This window comes from Mustela nigripes, chromosome 2, assembly GCF_022355385.1.
Source record: "Mustela nigripes isolate SB6536 chromosome 2, MUSNIG.SB6536, whole genome shotgun sequence".
Taxonomy (NCBI): Eukaryota; Metazoa; Chordata; class Mammalia; order Carnivora; family Mustelidae; genus Mustela; species Mustela nigripes.
Genome location: NC_081558.1, coordinates 17,213,203 through 17,239,710, shown reverse-complemented (window position 1 = coordinate 17,239,710; position 26,508 = coordinate 17,213,203). Strand labels below are relative to the sequence as shown.

At 52.4% G+C, this 26,508-nt stretch overlaps 1 protein-coding gene across 1 annotated transcript; it reads right to left on the bottom strand.

Annotated features, from left to right (window-relative positions):
- Window positions 1-251: 251 nt before the first annotated feature.
- PTPN23 (protein tyrosine phosphatase non-receptor type 23) lies at window positions 252-25,394 on the bottom strand. The gene is made up of 25 exons (XM_059389599.1): window positions 25,233-25,394; window positions 16,759-16,833; window positions 8,949-9,076; window positions 8,622-8,698; window positions 7,873-7,922; window positions 7,596-7,727; window positions 7,283-7,363; window positions 7,057-7,188; window positions 6,916-6,963; window positions 6,463-6,519; window positions 6,273-6,331; window positions 6,091-6,170; window positions 5,853-5,967; window positions 5,696-5,761; window positions 5,146-5,291; window positions 4,591-4,902; window positions 4,348-4,502; window positions 4,100-4,251; window positions 3,832-4,011; window positions 1,977-3,744; window positions 1,715-1,899; window positions 1,498-1,602; window positions 1,280-1,418; window positions 1,060-1,173; window positions 252-982 (listed from the first exon to the last, which is right to left on the bottom strand). The coding sequence occupies exons 1-25, from the start codon at window positions 25,314-25,316 to the stop codon at window positions 503-505; spliced, it is 4,920 nt and encodes a 1,639-aa protein (XP_059245582.1). The 5' UTR covers window positions 25,317-25,394; the 3' UTR covers window positions 252-502.
- Between the last annotated feature and the right edge of the window lie 1,114 nt (window positions 25,395-26,508).

Here is a 26,508-nt window from a genome sequence, read left to right as displayed (position 1 = left end):
CCACTTGCATCTTCCCCTAGAGCTGTCACACCCCTGCCTCACTGCCTCCATGCCCGAACCCCAGCACGAGCCTCGCATGGTGCTCAGGGGCAGCTCTGGGCCTGCCTCCTTCACCCTTCAGAGGTGTGGAAGCCAAGGGTGGCTCCGTGGTCCTCCTACGACCTGGCCACATCCAAGCTCACTAACGGCACCACATTTCAGGCAGTGCTGCTGAGGCTCCAGGTACCCCACCTAAGGCAGCAACAGGCAGATGCTGGCCACAGAACAGGTTGGTTTATTACTTTAATAGCAAAGAGCTGAAAAAATGTCAGGTCCCACAAAGGAGCAGAACCTAACCCAAGGCCCGCAAGGCATCTCCACCCCACAGGGGTGCGGGCTGGGCCAGGCAGGGCTGAAGGCAGCAGGAATGGGAACAAGAGACCAGGCCCACTGGAGAGGCCCTGCTAGGGTGGGCAGCCTGGTGCGGGAGATGTAGTGTAAGGACTGAGCAGGCAAAGCCTATTCAGGTCTTGTTAAGTGTCCAGAGTGGATCCAGAAGGCTGAGGGGGTCATCAGTGGCCCGGGCAGCCCTGAGACCCTGACCATTATGGGCTTGCAGAAAGTTCTGCTTGCTCATCCGCTGCTTTCCTCGCAAGGAGTTGTCCAGAGAAAAGGCCTCGGGAGTTAGGGAGGCCAACAGCTCGAGGGAGGAGGAGGGGGGCCCCAGGCTGGGGGCCTCAGGTACTGGTTGTTCCTCCTCAGGCTGGGGGGCCTCGGGCTGGGGTGAAGAGGGGGCGGGTGGGGAGGAGGGCGGGAGCTGAGTGGACTCTGGGAGGCTGGCTGGTGGCAGGCCCGGGGGCTCTACGGGGCCTGGGATGCTGGCAGCCGGAGAATCCAGGGCCCCAGGAGGCCGGATGCTGAGCTTGGCAATGGTAGCCTGGATGGAGCTGATGGGCACGTCCCCACCGAGGACCAGGTCCTGGGAGTCCTGAGGAAGGTGGTTCTGGGAAGACAGAAGTGGGTGAAGACCAATCTGCAAGGCTGGGGCGCGCCTGCCAGCCCCAGGGGCTCCTTCCTCACCTTCTGGCTGACGCTGGTGCCGGCCGACGGTCTGCCCGGAGGAGGCACACCATGGCGCTGCAGGACCTGCTCCACATGTCTCACCACTGCCTCGTGGCAGAACCTGAGGTGCAGCTGGAGAGGGCCCTCGGCTCAGTCAGCAGGGCAGGGTCTCACCGCCCAGGGCGGAGGGCCCCTCCCCGGCCCCATCCCACCCACCCCCTTCGCCCCCAACCCTTACTTTCTCCTGCAGCATGTGTTTCCTCTGCTGCCGCATGCGCCGCACCAGCCGAGGCAGCTCGGGGATCCCATTCCCAGCCTCCACCTCCTGCACGGCGGCGTAGAGCAGCGCGAAGGCTCCCGTGCGGCCCACCCCCGAGCTGCGGCAGGAAGGGGGTGTAAGCGGGGTCCAGGGCTGAGGTGCCGCGGGGCACGCAGCCGCTGCCCATGGGGCCATACCTGCAGTGCACGACGACGGGCGTGTGCAGTGGCCGCTGGTGCAGGCAGTGCGCATGCACCTCCTGGATGAAGCGCAGCAGGTTGCTGGGGCTGTCCGGCAGGCCCCTACGGGTGCAGGCAGGACCCGTGAGCCTGAGCTCAGCAGCTGCCCCTGTAGTGCCCGCGCCAGAGCCCGAGCTGCCCGAGCCCCCCGCCCGCCCAGAGACAGCAGACGCACAGCTCAGGCCAAGTGGGGAAGTGGAGGTGCACGAGCGAGCGCTTGAGGCTCTGGTCCCGGAACTGCAGGCTCAGCACGCGCTCCACATGGGTCTCCGTGGCCCGAACGCTGCTTAGGGCCAGGCTCAGGGCACCGTGCACCATGGGCTGGCCCCTCTCGGTGGGGAAGTAGCGTGCCACCTTTTGCTGAAGAAACAGGCAAGGCAGTAAAGGCTGCTCTGCCAGGACCCCTCCCAGGCGCCCCCCTCCCCTCGCCCTCTCACCTTCTCCATCTCTGCCTCAGACACCAGCATGACAATGACCGACACCTTCTGCTCATGCACCATGAGCCAGAAGTCTGCGGCTGTACCGGGCAGCGGCGCCTGGGTGGCCACCAAAGGCGGGCAGTAGGGTGAGAGCCCTTCCACACGGCTGGCGTTGATGTAGTCGTCCTTACCCGAGCGCAGCACCACGCGGTTACTGTCGTAGGGCATGACATCCTGGTGCCGGTTCTTCAGGGAGTAGCAGCGGGCAATGGCAATGGACCGGCCACGGGCGTCGTGTTCCTGGGCATCCTGCAGCTCTCGCCACATGGCGTCCAGGGCCGCTGCATCCCCCAGCTGGCCTCGAAAGGCCTCCAGCTCCCGCTGCAACTGCTGCAGCCTCTCGGGGTGCTCGTAGGGGTCCCGCTCAATCAGCCGCAGGGCTTGTGGGCGGCGGCCCTCGGCCGCGTCCACCTTTGTAGGCTGCAGCAGGGGCTGCCCACCCCCAGGGGGCTGCGTGCCTCCGTGCTGACTCTCCGGGCTGGAGGATAACAGGTCTGCGGCCGCAGTGCCCCGGCGCGCACATGGGGGCGGCTCTGCAGCAGGGGGCCGAGGTGGCACCGGGCCAGGCCCTGGTGACGGGGCAGGTGAAGGCACCAGATGGGGGTTGGGGGTGGGCTGGCCAGCAGGTGAGGGACCCCGGATGGAGAGAGGGGCCGCCTGGGGGCCCAGGGGCCTGGGGGAAGGGGCAGGACCATATGCCAGGGTGGGATGGGGAGACTGAGGTGGACCAGGGGTGGGGAAGGGCAGAGCCCCTGAGTGGGGGGGCAGAGGGTCCTGAGAGGGGCCCGGGTAGAGGGGGGTGTGCAGGGGTGGTGTTGGCTGTCCCAGGACACCAGATTGAGGGGCAAAAGGGTAGGGAGCTTGAGGGGGGACCCGCCCTGGAGCCGGGGGTGGGAAGAGGTTCGGATGCTGGAGTGGAAGGGGCTGCTGGGGGGGCTGGGGCCCAAATGCCACTCCTGCGGGATGAGGCTGGGGCCCAACCCTAGGGGCTGGAAAACCTGGGGGAATCCCAGGAGGAAAGTGGTGCTGGGTTGGGGGAGCTGTGAGGGGCGGCTTGGCTCCCATAGGGTAGGTGTAGGGTGCGGGCAGTAGTTGCGGCTGTGGTGGGGGCACCGGGAAGCAGGGCTGGGGAGGAACAGGGCTGGGGTTTGGCCGTGGTGCGGTGTGGCTGGAGATGGGGGCCTGCACACTATCTACAGTGGTGGTGGCTGGCCGAACCCCCATGGCCATCTCAGGGCCTGAGAACTGGGGAGGTGGGGCTGAGGGCAGACCTGCAACTGGCGGGGGGGGGCCTACACCCCTATAGGGACTGCTCACCACACCATGCTGTGGGGAGGACCGGGGGACAAGGCCCAACTCCGGTGCGTAGGCAGGGGCTGAGTAGAGGGCAGGTCCAGGGGCGATGGCCATTGCAGGGTGGCCTGGGACCTGGGGGGCCCTGGGCTGCAACACCTGGCTGGGGCCTGAGTAGGTACAAGGAGGAACGGGACCTGAGAGATAGTGGGGTGCTGGGCCCACAGAACTGGGGAAGGGGCTGGGAGGAAAGTGGAGTGGGGTAGCAGTTCCCAAGTAGGTTTCCGGTGGCCGTGGGCCGGCCACCATGTCAGGGGGCAGGCTGCGCAGCTCCTCGGGCAGGTCTCCTGTCTCCGCTGCCTCCCCCTCTTCCCTCCGGGACAGTAGTGGCTTCGGGGCCGTGGGCCGTGGGGGCGGCTTCTTCTTTAGCTCCCTGCAGGACAAGGTCAGGAAGGAGTGGAGCCAGACTGCCATCGGGGAGCCTGGGTCTGGGTTAGAGCTGCCCCAAGGCCACACCCACCTGTCCAGGAGCTGCTGGCGCGCAGCCTCACGGGCCTGGCAGGTGGACTGCGCCCGCTCCAAGAGAGCAGCCACCTTGCTCTCCAGGTCCGCGTAGAAGTCCTTGCCCTCCTGGGACTTCTTCATCAGGTCCTCATAGGCTTCGTAGGAGGCCACCAGGGTCTGGAGTGTAGAGTTCCACCTGGTGGGCAGAGAGGCCAGCGGCAAGTGAGGAGTGGAGCCGGGCTCCGGGCGGGAGTCTGGGCTGCAGTGCGGGGCTAGACACTGACTTTTGGTCCAGCTCACTGAGCACCCGCCGCACGGCCGCATACTGCACGTTGGCCTCGGTCAGTGCCCGGAGGACGTTGTCCTGGGCCGCCAGGTTCTGCTCCAGGTACACCCGCAGCTGGTCATACTTCTTCAGCTGCTCCTCAAACAGCTTCTGAGGAAGGGGGTTGGGGCGTAGGGGACACTCAGGGCCGCACTGCTTCAGGGGGCAGCCCAGCATCAGAGACCGGCCCCGCCTCGCCAGCCCCACCTTCATCTCTGAGTGGTCGGCAGTAACCAGCGAGGCCGTGATATCATCCTTCTGGATCAGCTCCCGCAGCTGCTGCTCCAGGGACACACGCTGGTCCCGCATCTCCTGCACCTTGGCCAGGATACGCTTCAGGTTCTGCAGCACAGCCTTGTCCTCTGCGAGCAGCAGTGGTCGGTGAGACCAGAGGCTCCAGCTCCACATCCCTCCCCAGGGGCACAGGATGGGGGGGTGCAGGGGGCTCACCCGGGGTGAGGGCTGGCGTGGGCAGGGCAGCCCGGACCTGGTCCAGCGGCCCACTGAGCAGGCGCAGGTTGCCCACGTGCAGATTCATGGCCCGGTGCAACTCGCTGTTGGTGAAGGAGGCCTTCTCGTGGACCTCCATGTACTTAGCCCAGTCGCGCCTCACCTCAGCCAGCTCTGCCTTGGAGCCCGCCGGGCTGGCCCCGGCCTGGCCCAAGGCCTCCTGCAGCTTCTGCTCAAGCAGCTCGTCCTCCTCCAGCAGCTCCCTGATGTCCTTCAGGGAGGCTTCCACATCCGTGAACACACCTGACAGCGCTGGGGGGCGTTTGCAGGAGAGGAAGAGCTCCTGAGGCAGCCACACCAGGCACCCACCTTGCACCCGTCCCCAAGGAGACACAACTACCCACACGGTCAAGGGCTGGTGTGCGGCCCCAGGCTCGCTAAGCAGGACAGATGGGAGCATGAGGGTGGGTGCCTGCACAACCTCCGTCCTCAGTGAATACCGGAAGGCCGCCGCAGAGGACTTCCGCCACCCAAGTGCTTCTCCCCCTTGCTCACCTTGCATGGACTGCACAAGGTTCCTGACAGTATCAGGCCGGACACTGAGAGCTGCGCACTTCTCCATGAGCTGGGGCGGGATGTGGTTGTACGCATCAAGGTTGTCCACAGTCTCAGGGTCCAGCTGCATTGAATCCATGAACTGACTGGGGGGGTGGGGATGGGCAACAGGACCAGGTGGGCACCGACCCAATTTTCCCTCCTCTCATGAGGGTAAGCCCCACCACTGAAACCCAGGTCTGAGGTCCTAGCAGAGGCAAATCAGCATCCTGACCTCCACCACTGAAGGTCTGGCCTAGCCCCACAGAACACACCTGGGGCACTGCTGAAAACGGGACACAGGAACACTGCCCTCCCAAGCCAGGTGACTGTTCCCCTATAAATCTGGTACCCAAGACCATGTGCAGGAAGGGGAAGGCTAGGCAACCTGATGCAAGAAGACATTCACTCTTCCTCTCCCCGTTGTAAGCAGCACTAGAGACCCTGCAGAGGTGCACCGCATCCCCACGCCCCCCATCCCCGCGCCTCCCACCTCCAGCTCCGCACTCACTCCAGGACCTCATTCTTGTCCTCAATCTTGGCCATCATCTCCCGAAGCAGCTTGGCCTTCTCCTCACTGCCAAAGTGACAAAGCAGGTGTTGGAAGCTAGGTCTCGAGACCGCCCAACCCCATCTGTGCTAAGAACAGGTCAGCTCCTCCCACCCACCTGTAGAGCGACGAGGCTTCGTGAGCAGCCATAGGTACCAGTTTGGCAAAGATGTCAGGGCCTGTAACAGCAGGGTCTGTGGGGTTCACTGGTAAGGGCTTCACCAAGGGGGCGCCTGGGAGGAAGAGGAAAAACGGTGGAAACCAGGCCCACACAAGCCTTGAGTCGGCCTCTATTCTATACTCCTGCCTTCACGACCCCCCCCGCCCCAATCCTCAGCCTTCCCTCAGCTCCAGACCTTTTACAGGCTGAAGGGTGTCCAGTGCTGGGACAGCCTCATGGTAGATGAAGTCATTGTCCTTTTTGGCAGAATTGTACCTGGGGTCAGAGGGGGCAGTGGGGAGTCCAACAATTAGGCCACCCACTCAGCTACTTGAGAGCTGAGCCCCCCGCCCCCCTCCTTCCCAGCCCAAGACTCACTTTCCCCCAATGACGTCCATAGCAAAGCGCAGTGCGTCCTGCACGGTGTCAGGCTGGCCCTGGAGGAAACGGATGGGAGGGGACTCAGCCCCAATCAAAGCCAGTGCTAGCACAATCCTCGGCCCCCCGCAGGCTCACTCCAGGTTCTCTCGGGGCTCTGAGGGCCAGCCAGGCTCTTCCTCAGCTTTACCTTGGCCAACTTGATGGCTTCATTGAGCTTGTCCAGGGCACTCTGGAAATATGCGACCTGTGGGGGGGCAGTAGGCAGAGCCTGGTGCATCCTTCCCTCCTCCTGCAACCCCACTAAGCTCTGCCTGCTCATGAGGTGACCCACTAGAAGACCAAAAGCTTGAGGAAGCAGCCAGGTGTCAGCCCAGCCAACAGCACGGAGTCTGGCAGGCCAGCTGGCTCCACTTTACAGCTAGCCCGCCCCCACCAACCCATCCCCACCTCAGTCCCCTGGGGACAAAGGTGAAGCAGGTAGGACAACACAAAAGAAACACCAGGCCTGCAGCTGGGGGGGTGGCCAAGGATGTGGGGGTGAGGAGAGCCTCCCCATCCTCTGCCATGGAAGGGAGCCCTCTAGCACCTTGTGAACAAGGATGGAATCAGTCCGAACCCCTCCTCGCCACAGCTCACTCACCCGCTCCCCAAACTTCTGCTGCTCCTCCGCCTGCTTCCCCATGTGCAGCTGGGGGCAGAAAGAAGAGACTCTTACTTCCCAAGCGGTGCCCGCCCCGCCCAGCCCTGCCCCACCCCGCCCCAGTGGTCACGGTGCTCGCACATGAGCCACAGCTGCAAAGTAGTAGATCTTCATCTGGACAAGCTTCTTCCAGTCCTTCTGGATCCGGCCCAGCAGTGAGGCGGTGTCGGGGTTCTCCAAGGCCCGGCATGCCTCCTTGTAGTAATCTACTACCTGGGGGCCAGGATGGGGTTGTGAGTGGGAGTCAGGAGTAAACTAAAGGCCTGCTCTCAGTCCCTTAAGGGCCACCATCCACCCCCGCCCCTACCTGTGCACTGATGCGGGCCACCAGAAAGCTCTTCCTGTTGTCCAACATTGACTTCTCCAGAAGGCACTCCTGAGCCTGGCCCTGGGCCAACAAATGCAGAGATCTTACTCTTCCCACCAGGGGAACCAGAGAACCCTGTCCTCTCCTCCCACCTTCCCGCCTCCAAGAAGCACCCTCCTGCTCTGACCAACGTGCAGCTCAAATGATCAAAACCACGTCCCCACTGCCATGTGCACAGGGCCGGGTCTAGGATCCGGCGCTGGCTGTCCCCTCCCCTGGACAGAACTGGGCCCCGACGAGGGCCCCTCCTCACCAGCATGAGGTTGACGTTGAGAGAGAGGATCTGGCGACTCATGTCCACACTGTAGGCCTGAGGGAAGTGCTCACGCAGGTAGGCAAAGGCGCCTGCTGCACACTGGAAATGCGTACAGGAGACCTTCATGCCCTGGGAGGGAAGAAGAGGACGATGGCCAGAGGCAGAGCCAGAGAGCTGCTCGTGTGTCCACTCCCATGGGACAGGGCACAGACTATGGAGGTGAAGAACACTTAGCCCCACCCTTATGTCTTGTGTCCTGCCCGCCACTCCTCACCTCCTCAGACACCCGCTTGTCCATGGCCCCCAGCATGGAATGCAGCGCCCCTGGGGAGTGAGTCAGAGGACATGGTGTCAGAGCTAGCCTGTGGCTGCTCCGAGTCGCCGCACGCCTCTGTCGAGTGTGAGGCAGGGAAGACAGGGTCTGGGTATTGCGGCAGATGGTCCAAGAACACCCAGAGAGGAAACTCCCAAGTCCAGCCAAGCCCCTCAGTGTCTTGCTCTATCCCAGGCAGACATGGGATGGAGGAAGGAGGAACTCCCGTCCACAGCACTCAGCCCACAGTTCCAGTCTTGAGGCCCCAGGGATGCCTACACAGACAGCACTTGGGACTCCCCAGGCTTCTCCCTTGAGCCACACTGGACCTCAGTGTGGATTGAGTCGCTGGACTCAGCTGGACTAAGTCGTCCGGGCTGATAGCAGGGCTAGTTGAGGCCAGCCTTGTTCTCCCGCCTGGAACAGCCCAAAGCCACTGGGGGGTTAGAGCTGTCCAGTCAAAGAGAGGTCACTGCTCCTGGCCAGAGCACACAGCAGCACCACCACATGGCAGAAGAGGAGCTTCTCCCCAGCAGTGTGCCCATGGCCCAGGAAAGAGGTGCTAGGAGAGCTATGGGGAAGGCGGTGGAGGGGTCGGAACCCAAGGGTCTTCTGTCCATGAGCCCACTGCCTTTGCGGACTTCTGAGCGGAGATCCTAGGTTGGCAGAGCTGAGAGGCAGGCCCGTGGGGAAAGGGTTAGGCAGCTCACCAAGGTTGTAGAGAATGCAAGCCTGCTCGTATTTGATGTCCTCATGGGCCACAGACTTGCCAGAGAAGATCTCGGTCCTGCAGACATGGCACCCCCATCAAATTAAGGGAAGGAGCTGGCCAAAGCCTTGAGGCCAGGTGAGAGGACCAGCCACCCCAGTTAGGTCAGAGGGAGGCCTAAGGAGACCACACCAAGCCACCCCCGTCCTCGGTGGCAAGGAAAAGGGGAGGGGGCTGAGGAAGGGGAGGGGACATCCCTACCATCCAAACACTGGGCTGGCCCAGGCTCCCTCTGGGCATCCCCCCAGCCCTGCCTGCCAGCTCTCACCAGGTGACAGGAACGGCGGCCTCCTGGCCCGAGCCCATGGGGACCCGACTCTGCAGGTAGTGAAGCTGGCCCAGGTACTTGCGGAGCACGCTGCAGCCCTCAAAGTCCCGTGGGACACGGACAGCATTCTGGGGGGCAGATGGGAGAAGCGGTCCCGCCATCACTTGAGGTAGAGTACAGGCAGGTCTGTCTGCCCACAGAGGCCCCAGGGAGAAATCTGCATCTGAGATAGAGACTGCACACTCCAACGGATCCAGAGAAAGCCCACAGCTAAGGCTGCAGCTGTCTAACCACCGCCCTGCCAGCTGGGGCTAGCTGAGTTGGTCCCACCTTCCTGGAAGGCAGGTCTACAACAGGTATTAAAAATGTTCATGTACCTGACACTGACCCATGGCTCTGTGTCTAGAACATACAGTAAAGAATACGCAGAGAAGCAAATGCTTGATGAGCACACGCAGATATTTATCACAGCATTAGTAACAGGGTCACATACTGCATGCCTCCGAAGTGGACTGTTCAAATAAATTATATCAAGGCCACCCCCAAGAGAGAACACGGCCACAAAGACTGAAGACGAGAGTCTCTATTACGTCTAGATGTTCATATTTATTGAGCCAAAAAAGAAAGGTAACAGATAAGCAGTATAGTTTCATTTATATGAAATTGTATAGATACTGACAGCCAACTAGGTATATAAACAAAGATAAAAGATTCTAGAAGGTTATTCACCAAAACGTTAAGTGAATACCACTGGGTAACAGGGTTTAAGTAACTTCTCCTATTCTATCCATACATATAGAGACATCTGTTTCTTTGTACTATTTACTCATTATATTGAACACTTTCACTTTTTTCCTTTAAAAAATTTTTTTAATTTAAATTAACATATGGTGGATTAGTTTCAGAGGTAGCGATCAGTGACTTATCAGCTGCACACAACACTCAGTACCCATTACATCACGGGCCCTCCTCGATGCTCATCAGCCAGTTACCTCATCCCGCCCAGCCACCCCCCTCACTTTCACTTTTTAATAAAAAACAATAAAGCTATTCTCATTTGGGGGAAATAAAACAAAGCAGATGAACACTGCACTCAAAAAGAAGAACAGACAACATCCTCTCCAAGAAGCAGGTGCACAAAACAAAGAAGGGACGGGCTAGAAGCATTGTGCACACCCTCACCCCACCTGCTGGAGAGAACCACAGCACCCCACTGCCCCCTGGGGACTTCAGCAGCCACTGGGCCCAGCCGAGGGCTGACCAGCACCAGGGCCGACCAGCACCGGCTAGCAGAAATCCTCCTTGGAGGACACCACACTCCACAGCTGGGCTCAAGGCCTCTGCCTGGGATACTCTCAGAAGGAAGGGCCAGGCTACTTCCCCAGTCCGACTTGACAGCACTCCCCGGTGCCTCCAGCGCCTCTCTAAGCAGGAATGTAAACTCCCTCCAGAGCCGCTTCCAGAGGATCCAAAACAAGGATCAGGCATGTTCACGGCCTTACTGCTGCAGGGGGACACATCCCTCAGGCCAGGCCTTCTGGAATCCAGTCACCACCCACTCCCCATCAGAACTGCTGCTAGAACCAAATGCCTCATGGACTTAACATCTTCCTTTAGGCTGACCCATCTGTCAAACTGGAGCCACATCCTCATCAGGCGCCTCTCTAAAACAAGAGGGTCCGTGTGTTAGCTACACAGTTTTTTAATATTCACTAAAGCATATAGAGAAAGATTAAAGCAGAAAACATTTGTCTTTGTGCTTCCCAAAACCACCTTTGGGAAACAATGGAAGCAACCCTCCAAGACACAACTCCACAGCACTTTTAATCTTTTAATCCGGCCAAGGATGAACCCCCCCCCAACCCTTCCACCCCCCGGCCGGGCTCTGCATGGGGAGCACTAGGCAGAACTGGAGGGGCTGAGCCAACAGCAGAGAGGAAAGGAAGCTGAGACCGCACCACTCCCACCACCCCGCTCCTGCCAGCAAACCCTTCACCGCCTGCCAGCTTTATGCCCTATAAATCAAGAACTGATCTGAGTTGCAGCCGGAAGGTCTTCTTAGAGACAACTCTTCCAGCCCCTGCTTTAGAGATGAGGATACTGAGGCCAGATCACCAAAAGAGCATCTCCTACAGCTCCCCAAACTTTATCTGCCTTCCATTTCCAGGGGGCGCCTGGGTAGGTCAGTTGGTTGAGCATCAGACTATCAGACTCTTGGTTTCCGCTCAGATCAAGATCTCAGGGTTGTGAGATCGAGTCCCGCATTGGGCTCTGTGCTCAGGGCAGAGTCTGCTTGAGATTCTCCCTCTGGCCCTCCCCAATCTTAAGCTCGAGCTCACTCTCTTTTGCTCCTGCCCTGCTCATGCATGCATGTTCTCTCTCTCCCTCTCAAATAAATAAATACGTCTTAAAAAAAAAAAAAAGAAAAAAAGATCTGCAATGGACTCCTGTGTAGCTCCCTTAATTGGAGCCTTCCACTGTAGAAGGCCAATTTTTCCAAAATAAAATAAGCCACCTGGCACTTGGCCTTGGTAACGCTGTCTCCGCAATGCTGTAGGTAGTACCTCGGTTCCTCGCCTGAGAACTGAGCCTGCGTCAGCTCTTCTAGCTCTGGTTCCCACACCCGCTGCCCCACTGTGTCTTTGATGAGCCACCATGTGCACGGCTGGGACCACACCACCTCGGGAGGCAAAGGGAGGCGTCAGTAAGTCACGTGGAAGCAGGAAGGCCTCACCCCAAACTGCCAGATGAAAGCCCCACTCTAGTATCACGCTTCCCGGATCCATCCATCATGACGCTTCTCTTTTACTGGGCACCTTGTTGCTTTTCTACCCCCCAGCCCCAGGAAAATGAACTCAAATACTATCGGAAAAAAACAATTAACAAAATAAATTGCTCAGGGCACCTGACTGGCTCAGTCAAAGGAATGTGCAACTCTTGATCCTGGGGTCATGAGTATGAACCTCACAGTGGATGCAGAGATTAATTAAAAAACAAAACAAATTGCTCAACTGCTTTTCTCCACACTAACTGTAACAGGTGGAAAATATAAAAGGGGAGGGACACTTAACGATAGCAACAACAATTTAAAAAAAAAGTCTAGGAGCACCTGGGTGGCTCAGTTGTTAAGCATCTGCCTTTGCTTGGGTCACGATCCCGGGGTCCTGGGATGGAGCCCTGGATCGGGCTCCCAGCTTTTCCCTCTGCCTGCCACTCCCCCTGCTTGTGCCTGCAGTCTCTCTTGCTCTCTGTGTCAAATGAATAAAACCTTTAATTTTAAAAAAAATGCTTTATGGCTAAAAAATGCTAGCTGAGCTTTCAGTGAATTTCAGTGAATTGTAAACTTTTTGCTGGTGGAGGGTCTTGCCACCATACTGATGAATGATCAAGGTCGTGGATGAATGATCAAGGTCGTGGTCGCAGGCAGCTGTGGCAATTTCTTAAGTATGGTAAGTGAAGTCTGCCTGTGGATTTGCTCTTTTACAAATGATTTCTCTGGAGCATGTGATGCTGTTTGAGAACATTTTACCCACAGCAGAGCTTCTTTCAAAATTGGAGTCCGGGGCGCCTGGGTGGCTCAGGTCATGATCTCTGGGTCCTGGGATCGAGTCCCGCATCGGGCTCTCTGCTCAGCAGGGAGCCTGCTTCCTCCTCTCTCTCTCTCTCTCTCTGCCTGTCTCTCTGCCTACTTGTGATCTCTCTCTGTCAAATAAATAAATAAAATCTTAAAAAAAAAAAAAATTGGAGTCCGTCTTCTCAAATTGTGCTGCTACTTCATCAATGCAGTTTACATGACACTCTAAATCCTTTGTCATTTCAACAACTTCACAGCACCTTCACCAGGAACAAAATCTAGCACAAGAGACCACTTTTCTTTGCTCATCCATAAGAATCTGGTCAAATTTTATCATGAGATTGCAGCAACTTAGTCCTATCTTCAGACTCCACTTCTAGTTCAAGTTCTCTTGCTGTTTTTACCGCACCGTGGTAACTTTCTCCACTGAAATCAGGAATCCCTGAAAGTCCTCCATGAGGGCTGGAACCCACTTTTTCCAAACTCCTATTCATGTTGACAACCTCCTCCCATAAATCGCCATTGTTCTTAATGGCATCTAAAATGATGAATTGTTTCCAAAAGGTATTCAACTGAATTTACCTAGATCAGAGGAATCATCATCTATGCAGCTACAGTCTTGTGAAATGCATTTTTTAAGGAATAAGCCTGAAAGCCAAAATGAGCTGCAGAATGGATGTTGGTTAACAGGCATGGAAACAACATTTCCATCAGCGCTCTTGGGTGACCATGTACACTGTCAATGAGCAGTCATATCTTGAAAGGAATCTTTTCTTCCTGAGCGGTGGGTCTTAACAGAAGCCTTAAAATATTTAGTAAACTAAGGGGCACCTGGGTTGTTCCGTGGGTTAAAGCCTCTGCCTTCAGCTCAGGTCATGATCTCAGGGTCCTGAGATCCAACCCCGAATCGGGCTCTCTGCTCAGCAGGGAGCTTGCTTCCCCCTCTCTCTCTGCCTGCCTCTCTGCCTACTTGTGATCTCTCTCTCTGTCAAATAAGTAAATAAAATCTTTAAAAAAAAAATTTAGCAAACTACATTGTAAACACATATACTGCCATCTGGACTTTGTTGTTCCATTTCCAGAGCATAGGCGGAGTAGAATTAGCATAATTCTTCAGGGCCCTAGGATTTTCAGAACAGTAAATGAGCACTGGCTTCAACTTTACAGTCACTAGCTGCAAGAGAGTCAGCCAGTCTTTTGAAGCTCTGAAGCCAGGCACTGACTTCATCTCCAGCTATGAAAATCCTGGATGGCACTTTCTGGTATGAAAGGTGGATTCTCCACACTGAAAGTCTGCTGTGCAGTGCAGCCACCTTCAAAAATTATCTTCTAGATCCCCTGCTGCAGCTTCTCCATCAGCACCTGCTGCTTTACCCTGTACTCTGTTTTATTTTGTTTTCACAGATTTTATATATTTGTTTATTTATTTGAGAGAGACAGAGAGAGAACAAGCAGGGGGAGGGACTCGATCCCAGGACCCTGAGATCATGACCTGAGCCGAAGGCAGACACTTTACCATTTGAGCCACCCAGGCGCCCCTCACCTTGTACTTTGATGTTAGGGAGATGGCTTCTTTCCTTAAACCTCATGAACCAACCTCCGCTGGCTTCAGACTTTCCTTCAGCAGCCTCCTCAGCTTTTTGAGCCTTCACAGAATTGAAGAGTCATTGTCTTGCTCTGGGCTAGGTTTTGGCTTAAGGGAATGTTGTGGCTGGTGTGATTTTCTAACAAGATCACTCAAACTTCCTCCACATCAGCCACTGCTGATGTGGTTTTGTTACCATTCATGTGCTCACCAGAGTAAAAACTATATTTCCTTCAAGAACTTTTCCTTTGCATTCACAACTGGGCTAACTGATACAACGGCCTATCTTGGATTTCAACCTCTCTTCCTCACTAAGCTTAATCATTTCCAGCTTCTGATTTAAAATGAAAATGTGCAACTCTTCCTTTCACTTGAACACTTAAGAGACTGTTGTAAGGTTACTAACTGGCCTAGTATCAATACTGTTGTTTCACGGCAACAGGAAGACCCAAGGAGAGAGAGAAAGACACGGGAACAGCTGGTTGGTAGAGCAGTCAGAACACCCCCAACATTTACCGATTGAATTTACATGCTTAGATGGGGTTTATGGTGCCCCCAAACCACGGCAATAGTAACCTCAAAAATCACTGACCACAGCTCACCCCAGCAAATATAAAGATGAAAAAGTTTACAATATTGTGAGAATTACCAAAATGTGACAGAGACACACAAAGTGAACAAGTGCTGTCAGGAAAATGGAACAAAAGACTTGCTCCACGAAGGACAGGACAGTCACAAACCTTCAATTTGTAAAAAATACAAACAAAAAAACCAAAAACAAACAAACAAACAAACAAAAACCAAAACACAGTATCTAGGGGCGCCTGGCTGGCTCAGTCAGTGGAGCATACAACTTTTGATCTCAGGGTTGTGGGTTCGAGCCCCACATTGGGTGCAGAGATTACACTAAAAAATAAATAAATAAAAAACACACAGGGGTGCCAGGGTGGCTTGGTCATTAAGCATCTGCCTTTGGCTCAGCTCATGATCCCAGGGTCCAGGGACTGAGCCCCGCATCACGCTCCCTGCTTGGCAGGGAGGCCTGCTTCTCCCTCTCCCACTCCCTCTACTTCCATTCCCTTTCTCACTATCTCTCTCTGTGTCAAATAAATAAATAAAACATTTAAAAAAAACAAAAAGCAAAAAATAAACACATATGGTATCTGTGAAATGCAATAAATCTAAGTCTAGGAGAAAAATGCACAGAAGACACTGGCAAGTCCTAAAAGGATATATAACACATTAACAACTGCGAAACCTTACTATTAACCAAATAACAGAAAATTAAAATTAAATACCCTTTTCACCTAACTGCCAAAACTGCAAAGTAGCAGCAGGAGTAGGGGGTGGAAATGAAAACAAGTGCATCCTCTTCACCCACTAATTCCTACAGAAACAATCCCAGAAGTGGTCAAGCATGCATGACATGGCTTATACTTACAATGGGGAAAATGGAAATAACCATATGTTTGCTGACACCAGACTGATTAAATCACAGTGCAATGCAATGATCACAGGTTGTTACAAATAATATGGTTCTATGTTCACTGATACAGAAACAAACCCACAATACATTAAACGAAAAAAGTTGACTATGGAGGCTGTATAGGCAGTGTAGGGTCCTACTGTGTTTTTGTTTTTTTAAAGATTTTTATTTATTTATCAGAGAGAGAGAGGGGGAGAGAGCGAGCACAGGCAGACAGAATGGCAGGCAGAGGCAGAGGGAGAAGCAGGCTCCCTGCTGAGCAAGGAGCCCAGTGTGGGACTCGATTCCAGGACGCTGGGATCATGACCTGAGCCGAAGGCAGCTGCTTAACCAACTGAGCCACCCAGGTGTCCACCTACTGTGTTTTTATACAGTATACACAGCTGACACTTGAACACTGTAGGGTTCAGGGTGCTGATCCCCCAAGCAGTCAAAATTCACTATAATTTTTGACTTCCCCAAAACTTAACCACCAATAAGCCTACTGCTAGCTAGAAGCCTTAGTGGTAACATGGTCAGTTAACACATATTTTTTATGTTATACGCATTATATATTGCATTCTTATAATAAAGCTAGAGAAAAGGAAATGTTAAAGAAATCACAAGGAAAATACATTAATAGTACTGTACTATAGAAAACCTGCATATAAATGGACCCATGCAGTTCAAACCCATGCTGTTCAAGGATCAACTACATATAAAATTATAAAATATATATTCAAAAATTTGTAAGAATTAAGAGTTTTTTTTTGTTGTTGTTGTTGTTTTTGCTTTTAAGCATTTCAAACGTCTCCATTAAGTCAGCTGCTTTAAAGAGAAAAAAATATTAAACTAAAATAAGAACACAGGCGGCGCCTGGGTGGCTCTGTGGGTTAAAGCCTTTGCCTTCGGCTCAGGTCATGATCTCAGGGTCCTGGGATCAAGCCCCTCATCGGGCTCTCTGCTCAGGTGGGAGCCTGCTACGCCCCCCTCACCCTCTCTGCCTGCCTCTCTGCCTACTTGAGATCTCTGTCTGTCAAATAAATAAACAAAATCTTTATAAATAAATAAATAAATAAATAAAATATGATAAATAAATAAAATATGAACACAGTTCCAGGTGGCTTCTTTACCTCCCTATCAAACCTGTCCCATTCACAAGTGCGTAAAAGTACTGTTGTCCTACCTGTCTGAGCAACTCCAGCTTCTTCAGTTCCTCATTGTAGGCTTCTGGGTTCTCTCCGTAATTCTTTAGGACAAACTAGAGGGAGGGGGAGAGAGAGAGAATGTAAACCAAGAACACAGAACACTCCCCTGCTCTCACTCCTGCCCTGAGCCCTTAGCAGTCACTAGTCTAGATGCACAACCACGAGCCTATCTCCTGGACCACTGGGAACTTTACCTCAATAACGGGGTAGCACTGAGATGTTGACCATGGGAGCCTCTACCTTTAAGCTAAATGGGAAATACGACTGGACCACCCTATGTGAACATGCTGGCTGGTCTTCATCAGGCTGAGCCCTCTCTGTAAAGTCCAGGACTCTGGCAGCTCAGGAAGCTAGGGAACTTAGCTGGCTGAAACGGGATCCCACTAAGCATCCCAAAAGAGGCCACCAATTCAAGCCTCCCTCAAGGACTGGACCTTGCTGTGTTCTGGGATCACAACCATAATCCTAACCCAACAAAAAATGTAAGCAAGACATACCAAACAAGAGTGGGAGTGCAAAGCCTTCTTCACCAGCTGTCCTGGCTAGGGAAGGGCACTGCAGTACAAATGATTTACATCATCCTCACCTTGAAGAAAGGCCCACAGGTGTGTGAGGGGAATGATCCATATAGGAGAAGGAAAAATCTGTGCTCACATCAGAGAGGGGACTGGCATGCCTGGCCCCAAAGCACTCAACCACCTCAGGAGTGGACTCTCGGAAATGAGCACACTCATCAGTCTGGAGGCATAGCCTGCACCACAAGAGCCCCTGTCCATCTAAGATCAGCAGACTAAGGCCACTGACCAGGAAGCCTGTTGTGGTGCCTGCTGCCAGCGTTAGTGATCTGGGGGCAGGGGGCAGATATACCCATTCCACAAACACTAAGGCACTGATGCCCACCTCACAGGTTCCCTAATACCCAAACCAAGGTTGTGAAGCGGTGAAGGAAGTCAAAAAGGCTGAATAGAGGTGGCCAGCTCTCTCTAGTAGCACACTCACACAGCGTCTGCGGCCCACTCATCTGCTCTGAGGTTCCTTCCCAGAACCTATGCCACAGAGCTGAGGCATTAAGCATGTGCGAACCCAGGCCATGTGACAGCTCCTACCTGCCTTGGCAGGGAAAGGGAGAGGAGGGACAGGCAGAGGGGAGGCTCCTGCTGAGCTTCTTTCAGCATCAACCAGTCACATTCCCAAACCTCCAATCCTGACCCTCTTCTGTTGGTTTTACCTCCTGCAAGATCCATGTGTTCATAAGCTCTATTCTCACCCCTTCAAATCTACCCCTCACCTAGATGCCAGAGTTCTCTTTCTAGCAAAATCCACTGTCATTCCTAACTTCAAAGCCTTCTGAAACACACACACAGCTGGGGGGGGGGGGTGGTGGAAACAAAACCCAAACATACTTTTCTCAGGACAGTGAGATTATGAGAAATAACTGAGTTGCAACCTAAAGAGAAAAATCTGGAAAGGATGTGTGACAATGGCTCCCCAAAGCCTCCAAAACCAAAGGTTATTTCCTAGGCACAGAGTTCACGGCTCTTCACAAGCACTCCCAACAGCCTTCAAGGACTGTCTTCTAGCAACTCCTGGGGACCCCCAGCCACCAGGCTTGTGGAATTGCACTCTCAGTTCTCAATACTTGTTCACATGTCCCCTCTTCTCTATTAAGACTCAGCTGAGATGTCACTTCTTTGAATTTCAGCTGCTGCTCTACCTACATTCTAAACATGCCTTCACCAGACTGTGCCTGACATAGTGGCAGGGTCCTGCCAACAACACCCCTCCAACCCCCACCAAGCATCAGAAATGGTAGGGGCCTTACTAGGTGTTTTAGATAACTCAGCAAAAGGTTGTGTTTACAGGAAATGCAGAGAATGGATGAACAAACTGAAAAAACTAAAAGGAGACACTCAAGAAAATTCCGAAGATGAGACATTTTGCCCAACAGTTAACCTATTCTCTGAAAAAAAAAAATCAATGTAATGGGAGTGCGGCTGAACAAGAGACTAGTCTAGATTCTAAAAGATTAAAGAAACAGAACTAAATACAATTTGAGAACCTTGACTGAATCTGAATTTGAGGGGAAGTCATAAAAATACTTCGGGGGGGAGAAGCCTGGCTGGCTCAGTGGGTAGAACATGTGACTCTTGATCTTGGGGCTGTAAGTTGGAACCCCATGCTGGCTGCAGAGATTACTTAAAAATAAAATCTTTAAAAAAATGCTTTGGGGACAATAGGTAAAATTTTAATATATATTATAGTAGAAAATTTTTATGGACTTTCTTACGTGTGATGATAATACGGTCACACAGGAGGATGTGCTGAGATATATACAACTTACTTTCAAAGCTTTGTGGGATATATACATATACACACACATGGGTGTGTGTGTATAAAGACACACAAAACAAGAACACACAAACACAGTGAAATCAAACTCTTTTTTTTTTTTTTTTTAAAGATTTTATTTATTTATTTGAGAGACACAGATAGGGATAGAGAGCATGAGCAAGGGAGGAGAGGGAGAAGCAGGCTCTCTGCTGAGCAGGCAGCCCAATGCAGGGCTTGATCCCAGGACCCTCGGATCATGACCTGAGTTGAAGGCAGACACTTAACCGATGGAGTCACCCACGTGCTCCCCGAAATCAAACTCTTTACAGTTGCAGAGCTCAGAAGAAAAGTCTGCTCAGGATCTGAAGCTCCTGACAGAACCTGAGAAAAGGCCCAGCAGCAAACAGACCTCGGACCCTGCCACCACAGACCAGGAGCAAAAAACTAGAAGGCAACAACAGGACACCAGTGCACCTATACAACCAACAGCGAGTTAGGGTTGAAAGGACCAGAGAACCTCCAGAGCCTAAGCCGGCTCTGGAGCAGCTGGCCATCCTTTCCTGGGGGAATAAAAAGACCTACGGACAGGTCTGTTAACTGAGACCTTATCCGGGATCAAAGCCACTGGGGTGGGGGGCATAAAAAAGGAAAGGAAGGAGTTACAAGCGCAAAATAGTAAGAGAATGGAAAGGCCATCTCCAGAGAGAAAGATCAATATGATGTTAAGACCTCTAATAGGAACTCACATGCATTAATTCTTTTTTAGATTTTTTTTTTTTTAAATTTCTTTGAGAGAGAGAGAGAAATCACAAGTAGGCAGAGAGGCAGGCAGAGAGAGAGAGGGGAGGAAGCAGTCTCCCTGCGGAGCAGAGAGCCCGACGTAGGGCTCAATCCCAGGACCCTGAGATCATGACCTGAGCTGAAGGCAGAGGCTTTAACCCACTGAGCCACCCAGGCACCCCTCACATGCATTAATTCTTGATTCTCACAAGCTTATGCGTTAAGAATAGTTCCATATTACAGGTGAGAAAAATGAGGACCAGATTAGTTATATAATTATTTGTAGCAGCTGAAGCTCACCTAAATTAAGTGGAAGAGATGACCTAAACCAAGAGCTGTCTGATTCCAATGTCTATGCTATTTCCATGATACTACTCTTCTCTTTAACTGAGCAACAAATGGCACAGAATTTTGTATGCAAACATTCATCCTAGGTCCTGCCATTTGTTTACAGATTGTAAACAAATGGGAACCAGAGGGGCACCTGGGTGGCTCAGTGGGCTAAAGCCTCTGCCTTCAGCTCAGGTCATGATCCCAGGATCCTGGGATTGAGCCCCAGGTCAGGCTCTCTGCTTGGTGGGGAGGCTGCTTCCTCCTCTCTCTCTCTGCCTGCCTCTCCACATACTTGAGATCTCTGTCTGTCAAATAAATAAATAAAATCTTTAAAAAACAAAACAAAAAAAAGAACCAGAGATTAGCAATGGCAGTGCTGGAACCCCAAGCCAGGTTTCCTGACTCTTGTCCCAGGGATATTCCATTTGTATCTCTTTCTCTTCTATTAGCATGTTCCCATTCTTCTGTGTCTGTGTCCCCTCACCCCCTGGCCCGCCCCAGGCCATGGGGGTGTTTAGCTTTTGCTCTTAAGTTGATACAACATCTTGGAATTCCATGGTGCTAATTAAAGCAATAAGACAAGAAAAAAGAAAATAAAAGGCACACATGTGTTAACATTACCTTTGTTCACCACACACTTATTTTTTTGCCCCACTTGCAGGATTTACTCAAATATGAGGCATTCCTTGGGCTGGTCCATGGAAACACACATAAAACTAAGTCCCACATAGAGGAGTGTTAATAATTACAACATATGCTTTGCTACTGAATTTCAAATGAGATTTATTCAGAGAAAGAAATTTTATTGCCCCTTGATGTCAGCAAGCCTAAAACCAAATTACAGGCCAACAGCACTGAGGATGAGAACAAAGTGACCAGAGTGACCCTACACTCAAAAGAATCTCTCCCACATCTAACACCACCACCAAGGATAACTCAAGTTACATCTCCTGGCAGGTGCTAGAACTAGACTAGGTCATTCAACCAACACTTGTGAAGCACTCTCCACACACAAGTATTTATTACTTCCCAAGTAAAGGAAAGACTCTGGAGTGAAATGGATACAGGTTTTTGGTGTATGAGACTGAAGTCAGAGAGATGACCTGGACAATGCAAGTCATCTGCTCTTGGAGCCATTCGGCTTTAAAACACAACTGGGCAGACAGGTTTGGTGACTCCAAATCTGTGATAAGAGATAAGCCAGGTCACCATCAGAGGTAACCCAACGTCCCATGCTCCCCACTGCTGAGGAGGCAGGGTCCCCTTTTAGGCCCCTGGTTGTCTCATTTTCTTTTCTGTGTGTGTAGCAAGAACTTCAAAGGAGTCGGCTATCGAGAAGAGGGAGAAAAATCCCACAAACCTAAACACCAGGCACTACAAGTGAGTAAGATGAACCATAAGAAGAGGTAGTAAGAGTGAACACTCTGTGCCCCAGGTCAACTGAGCATTAAGACCTGACTGAATTTGGAGGAGTGTGGTACAACAGCTAGACAGCTAAAGGGGCCCAGAGGACGTAGGGTTCAACCTGAATAATGAAGAGGAGGAAAGGAATTCCAGTAAGGACCAGAGCATGAACAATGACCAGATGTGGAAGGAAAAGAGGCTGACAGTTCCTACAGGAGAGGCCTGGGGGAACGAATTAGAGAGAGGCAGGCTGAAGCCAGTGGAGGCAGGCCTTGAATAGTGGACAGTTTCTCTGGAGAAAGTGGAGATTTAGAGATCAGTCCAGCCAGAGTGGGAGGAGAGGTGAGGCCAAGAAGCTACTCAGTTGGCAGGATGGCTACCACATGATACATCTGCCCTTGAGGAAGAGTTACTATGTGGATCATCAGAAGATAAGCTCCAGGGGTGCCTGGGTGGCTCAGTCTGTTGGGCGTCTCACTTTATCTCAAGTCACGATCCCACAGTCCTGAGATAGAACCCCCACATTGGGCTCCCTGCTCGGTGGGAAGCCTGCTTCTCACTCTCCCACTCCCCCTGCTTGTGTTCCCTCTTTTGCTATGTCTTTCTCTCTGTCAAATGAGTAAATAAAATCTTTAAAAAAATAAATAAATAAGATAATCTCCATGAAAGCAGGAATTTTTGTCATTACATACAGCCCTGACTTCCCAGGGCTGGCACATACAGTCACTCAATAGCTATTTGTTCAATAAATGAATCCGAGATGGATGTTAACACCTAAGTCCAAGTGAGCTTGACTTAAGCTCTAGTGTAGTTGATTAAGGGCAGGTGTTTGGGACCGGAGGAGGAAACAACTTCAAATACCAACACTTGTCACCAAATCACTCGGTGATGTAGAGTACAAATCAGCCTTCATCAGCTTCCAGTGAGTCAGCACTCTGGGCTCCACAGCACAGGTAAGAAAGTGCAGAGACAGCAGCATTTTCCCACTCAAAAATTATGTGCGCCCCAGTATCCCAACCTAAAGTTTGGCACTGCAGTTCCAAACCAGCTTGCTGTTCTCCTGGCTCTTATTTCACGTTTCTCCATAACTGAAGGCATGTTCATTAGGAGCAAAACCCCATACTAACCATTAAGAAAGATCTTTTCAACAGTCCAGGCCTTACAAAGAAACAAACCCTTTAGCTCTCTGGAAAACTCCTATTCATCCTTCAAAGCCCACCAAGCCTTCTCTGATGGCCCCTCCTTAGGCTGGTACTTCATACACTGCATATACTCTTCCACTGATACCACCATTTAATTTTTAAACTTTTTTACTAAACTGAACTCCATGAAAGAAAAAAAAAAAAAGAACTGTCTCTTATTCATCTGTATTACCAAGGTAATAGTGCTCAATAGGTTGACCTCAACAGAACCCATTTTTACCCCAGTATCCTAAATTAAATTCCACCTCTCAGCTCCAAGTCACTGGTGAAGGTTCCCACAGCTGAGAGAAGGGTAGAAGAGGACAAGCATACGAATGGCAGAAGCAGAGTAGGGGCTCTGGTTGGGGAGAGGAGTCCGGGTCAGGAAGAGTTCCCAGGCTCAAGTGGCTTCTGCAGTCTCCCTCAGGCAGAGTTCTAGAGTACCCTGAGGAAGCCCAGCCTACCCACACACTGCTATTCCTTTTCAGTTGGTTCTTGCAAATACATGCCACAATCTTAACCTATCAAATAAATGGCATATCTTTCCCAACCCCAAAGAAGAGGAAACAAAGAAAAAAACAAAGACTAATCGTGTCTAGGAAATGAAAAGTTTCTTTAGCATTTGAGACCACCTGAGGCTGAACAGCTAATGAGCAACTACTCTCTGGAGGCTCAGAGAGCCTTCCAGAAACTCATTACTCACAAAAAACCCTGTTGGTTAGGTAAGAGTGGCCAGAGTATCAAAGGCTAAGTTCCAACAAAAATATCTCCTAGGATTTTCTGAGCTAAGCCTTTATCCACTGGATTTCCATAATTTATGGTCACCATATCTAAATTCCCTCTCAAATGTCATTCAATCATTTGAGAAACACTTTCCTGAATGCCCAACTATGTAGAGGGGACCCCACTAGGCTTTGAGGACAAGGAGATGCTTCTCTGGTCATTTAGAATTGAATAGTTAAAACATAGCACACATACTAACACCGGGAAAAGAATGGAAAAGGGGATTCAGAGAAGAGAAAGATTCATCCAGATGAAAAGGATTAAAGAATGCTTTCGGAAGAGAAAGAACTTAAACTGGGTCTTGAAAGATGGACAGAACCAATATACAGAAATTAAAGAGGGGCCCCACCCCCATCCCACAGGACAAAGAAGAGAGATTTTCTGGGTGCGAGGAATTCCACAACCAAAGGCACAGAAGAGCAAAATACAGAGAATGTTAAGAGAACAGCAAATGGCTGACTGTGAACAGAATCTGTATCAGAGATACACAGATCAAGCATACACTTGGCCGTCAAAAAATACTGAAAGGGCTGGGGCTGGTCAGGGAGAACTCTAAATGGGTTGGGGCTGAATGAGAAAACAAAGGAGTTTTGTTGTGTTTTAGAAAAATTCATCCAACTGAACTTGCCTGAAAGAGCAGATGGAGAGAAGACTGGGAAAGAGCTAACAATATCTGGGAAAGAGCTAACAAAATTCTTGAGGTTTAGATTAAATCTAATTTCCTGTCTTTACAAATGAGTGCCCAAAGAAGTTTAGTTTAATGACGGAATCAAAGGAATTCAATCTGTTACCGGTAGTGAAAAGAGAGGGAGGGAAACCCAGTGCTAGGTGGCCCTCCCCAAGGCTGATGTCTCAGGGGGCACCTGATGCTCATTCCACACGCCTGGCCCCTGTACCAGCCCCACCTGAGCGCGCCAGAGCTCCCTTGCCTCCATCACCAGACCTGTCTGTCTCCCCCGTCCAACTGAACGCTCAACACAGCAACTGCTAAGGTTTCTCCGGGAGCTACAAGCTCCTCTCCCCTCCAGGAGGTTAAGAAAAGCAGTAACCCTTCCAAAAATGACAAGGAACTGTATCTTTTGGTCCAAGGGGGCTCCCGAACATGGTTCTTCGTAAGAGCCCAGAGACAACTGCACCAACTGTCAGAGAGACCCCAATCGCAGAGGTCAGGCATACCTCTGGCTCCCACCTTCAAAACTCACAAGAGGAGCCACAACCCCTGAGTCCGCCCAGGAGGGTGCTGGACTGACCCCGCACCTAGGGTACAGGTCAACGAAACGGCCAGGGAAGCCCGCCTCTCCCCGCGGGGCGGTCCCGGCCTGGAGCAGAGGCGAGCCGAACTAGGTCCGGAGCGTCACCCCGAGGAAGTGCGGTGCTTCCGTGGGAACCGCAATTGGCCCGGAGCAGAAGTCGGAAAGTCGGTTTCGACGAGACTGTGGGTATTAGCCCCGAGCGGGCGAAGCGGGGACAGGAATGTCTGCGGGGGGTGGGCCAGGCTGAGGAAATCCACCCGAGGCCCCTCCTGGCCTCACCCAACCCCGCGACCAGGGCCTAAGGGAGATGATGGACGCGCAGGGGGCGTCACGCGCTGGCAGACGGCGCTACGCGGGAGAGGTGGGGGCTGTGGGGGAAGTACTTACCTTCTTCACGGCCGGCTGGAAGAGGAAGTCACCAGCCTCCTTCAGGTCCAGCCAGATCATGGGCATGCGGGGTACGGCCTCCATGGCGGCTGGCGCCCGCCGGCCACCGGGCCGCTCCCCTAGCTGCCCCAGCTGCTGCCTCAGCCGTGCGCCCCGCCCCTCCGCGCCGGAAGTCACTTGTCACGCGGGGATGAAAATTGGCCGCAGGGCCTGCTGGGGGATGCAGTTCCCGCCTGCGCAGTCTTTAGGGCTAGGCGCAGCTCCATTGCGCATGCTCAGTTTCCTCCGCAGGAAGGGCGTGTAGGGCCAATCTCCAGCTCCCCGCGAAAGGGTTTCTGGGAGTGATAGTCTTCCTTCACTAAGCTGAGAAGCCGGTGGCGGCTGGTTTTCTCTTCTGAGGCGGGGAGGATCTGCGGGCCTGGCATCTGCAGCCGCGCTCGGGCGCTCCGGTGTCGGGGCGGGGAGGGCGTTAGAGACCTCACCCATTAGCTTGTAGTCCCAAGTAGAGTCGAGGAACGTAGAGGACAGGGGCAGGGCGGGTGCTGTGACAGAGATAATGTGACGGGTGGGCCGCCCAAAAGAGGTGATTTGGAAACAGCCCTGAGGGAGGGACCCCCTGGCCAGAGGGAGCCCCGGGCAAGATGGGGCTCAGAAGAAAGCAAAGGGTTTTATCCCAGGTTGCAGAAATTTGGGACAAAGAAGTGACTAGTTAGAGACTAGTGTACTCCGTCCAGCCTGAAAGGCCCGGGGCTGCCTAAGGGACTGAGGTGTCCACTTCTGATGGGAAAAGAACGCCTCGCTAGAGTGTAAAAGCTAAGAGCCATGTGACTTGATGGGCTGGGGTGAATATGTGTGGCCCCGTGAGTACCTAGGATGCCCAGACTGGCGGGGGAACCACAAAATAGAGAAGTTAACCTCTAGAGGGGTGACCTGTAGAGCTGGAATTTTAAAGTCATGTATGTGTGACCTGTCTTTGTAAATAAGATGGAGAATGGTTTGGAGATCCTGAAGGCCAAAGTCGAAGCTGGGAAGCCAGTGAGAATCTTTTTGTAGTCTTCCAGAACACTGGTGATGCTGGGTTGGGGCAGAGGGAGGTAAAAGGTGGGCACATTTGAGAAACATTTTGGAGAAAAAAGTGTCACAGCTTGGGAAGGATGGATGAAGGGGTATGAGAATGTCAAAGATGATTTCCAAGTTTCCATTTGGTACAGTTGGGTGGCTGCAGGAACACTTACTGACGTGAAAACAGGAAGAGCAAAAGCTCAGGTCTGTCTAG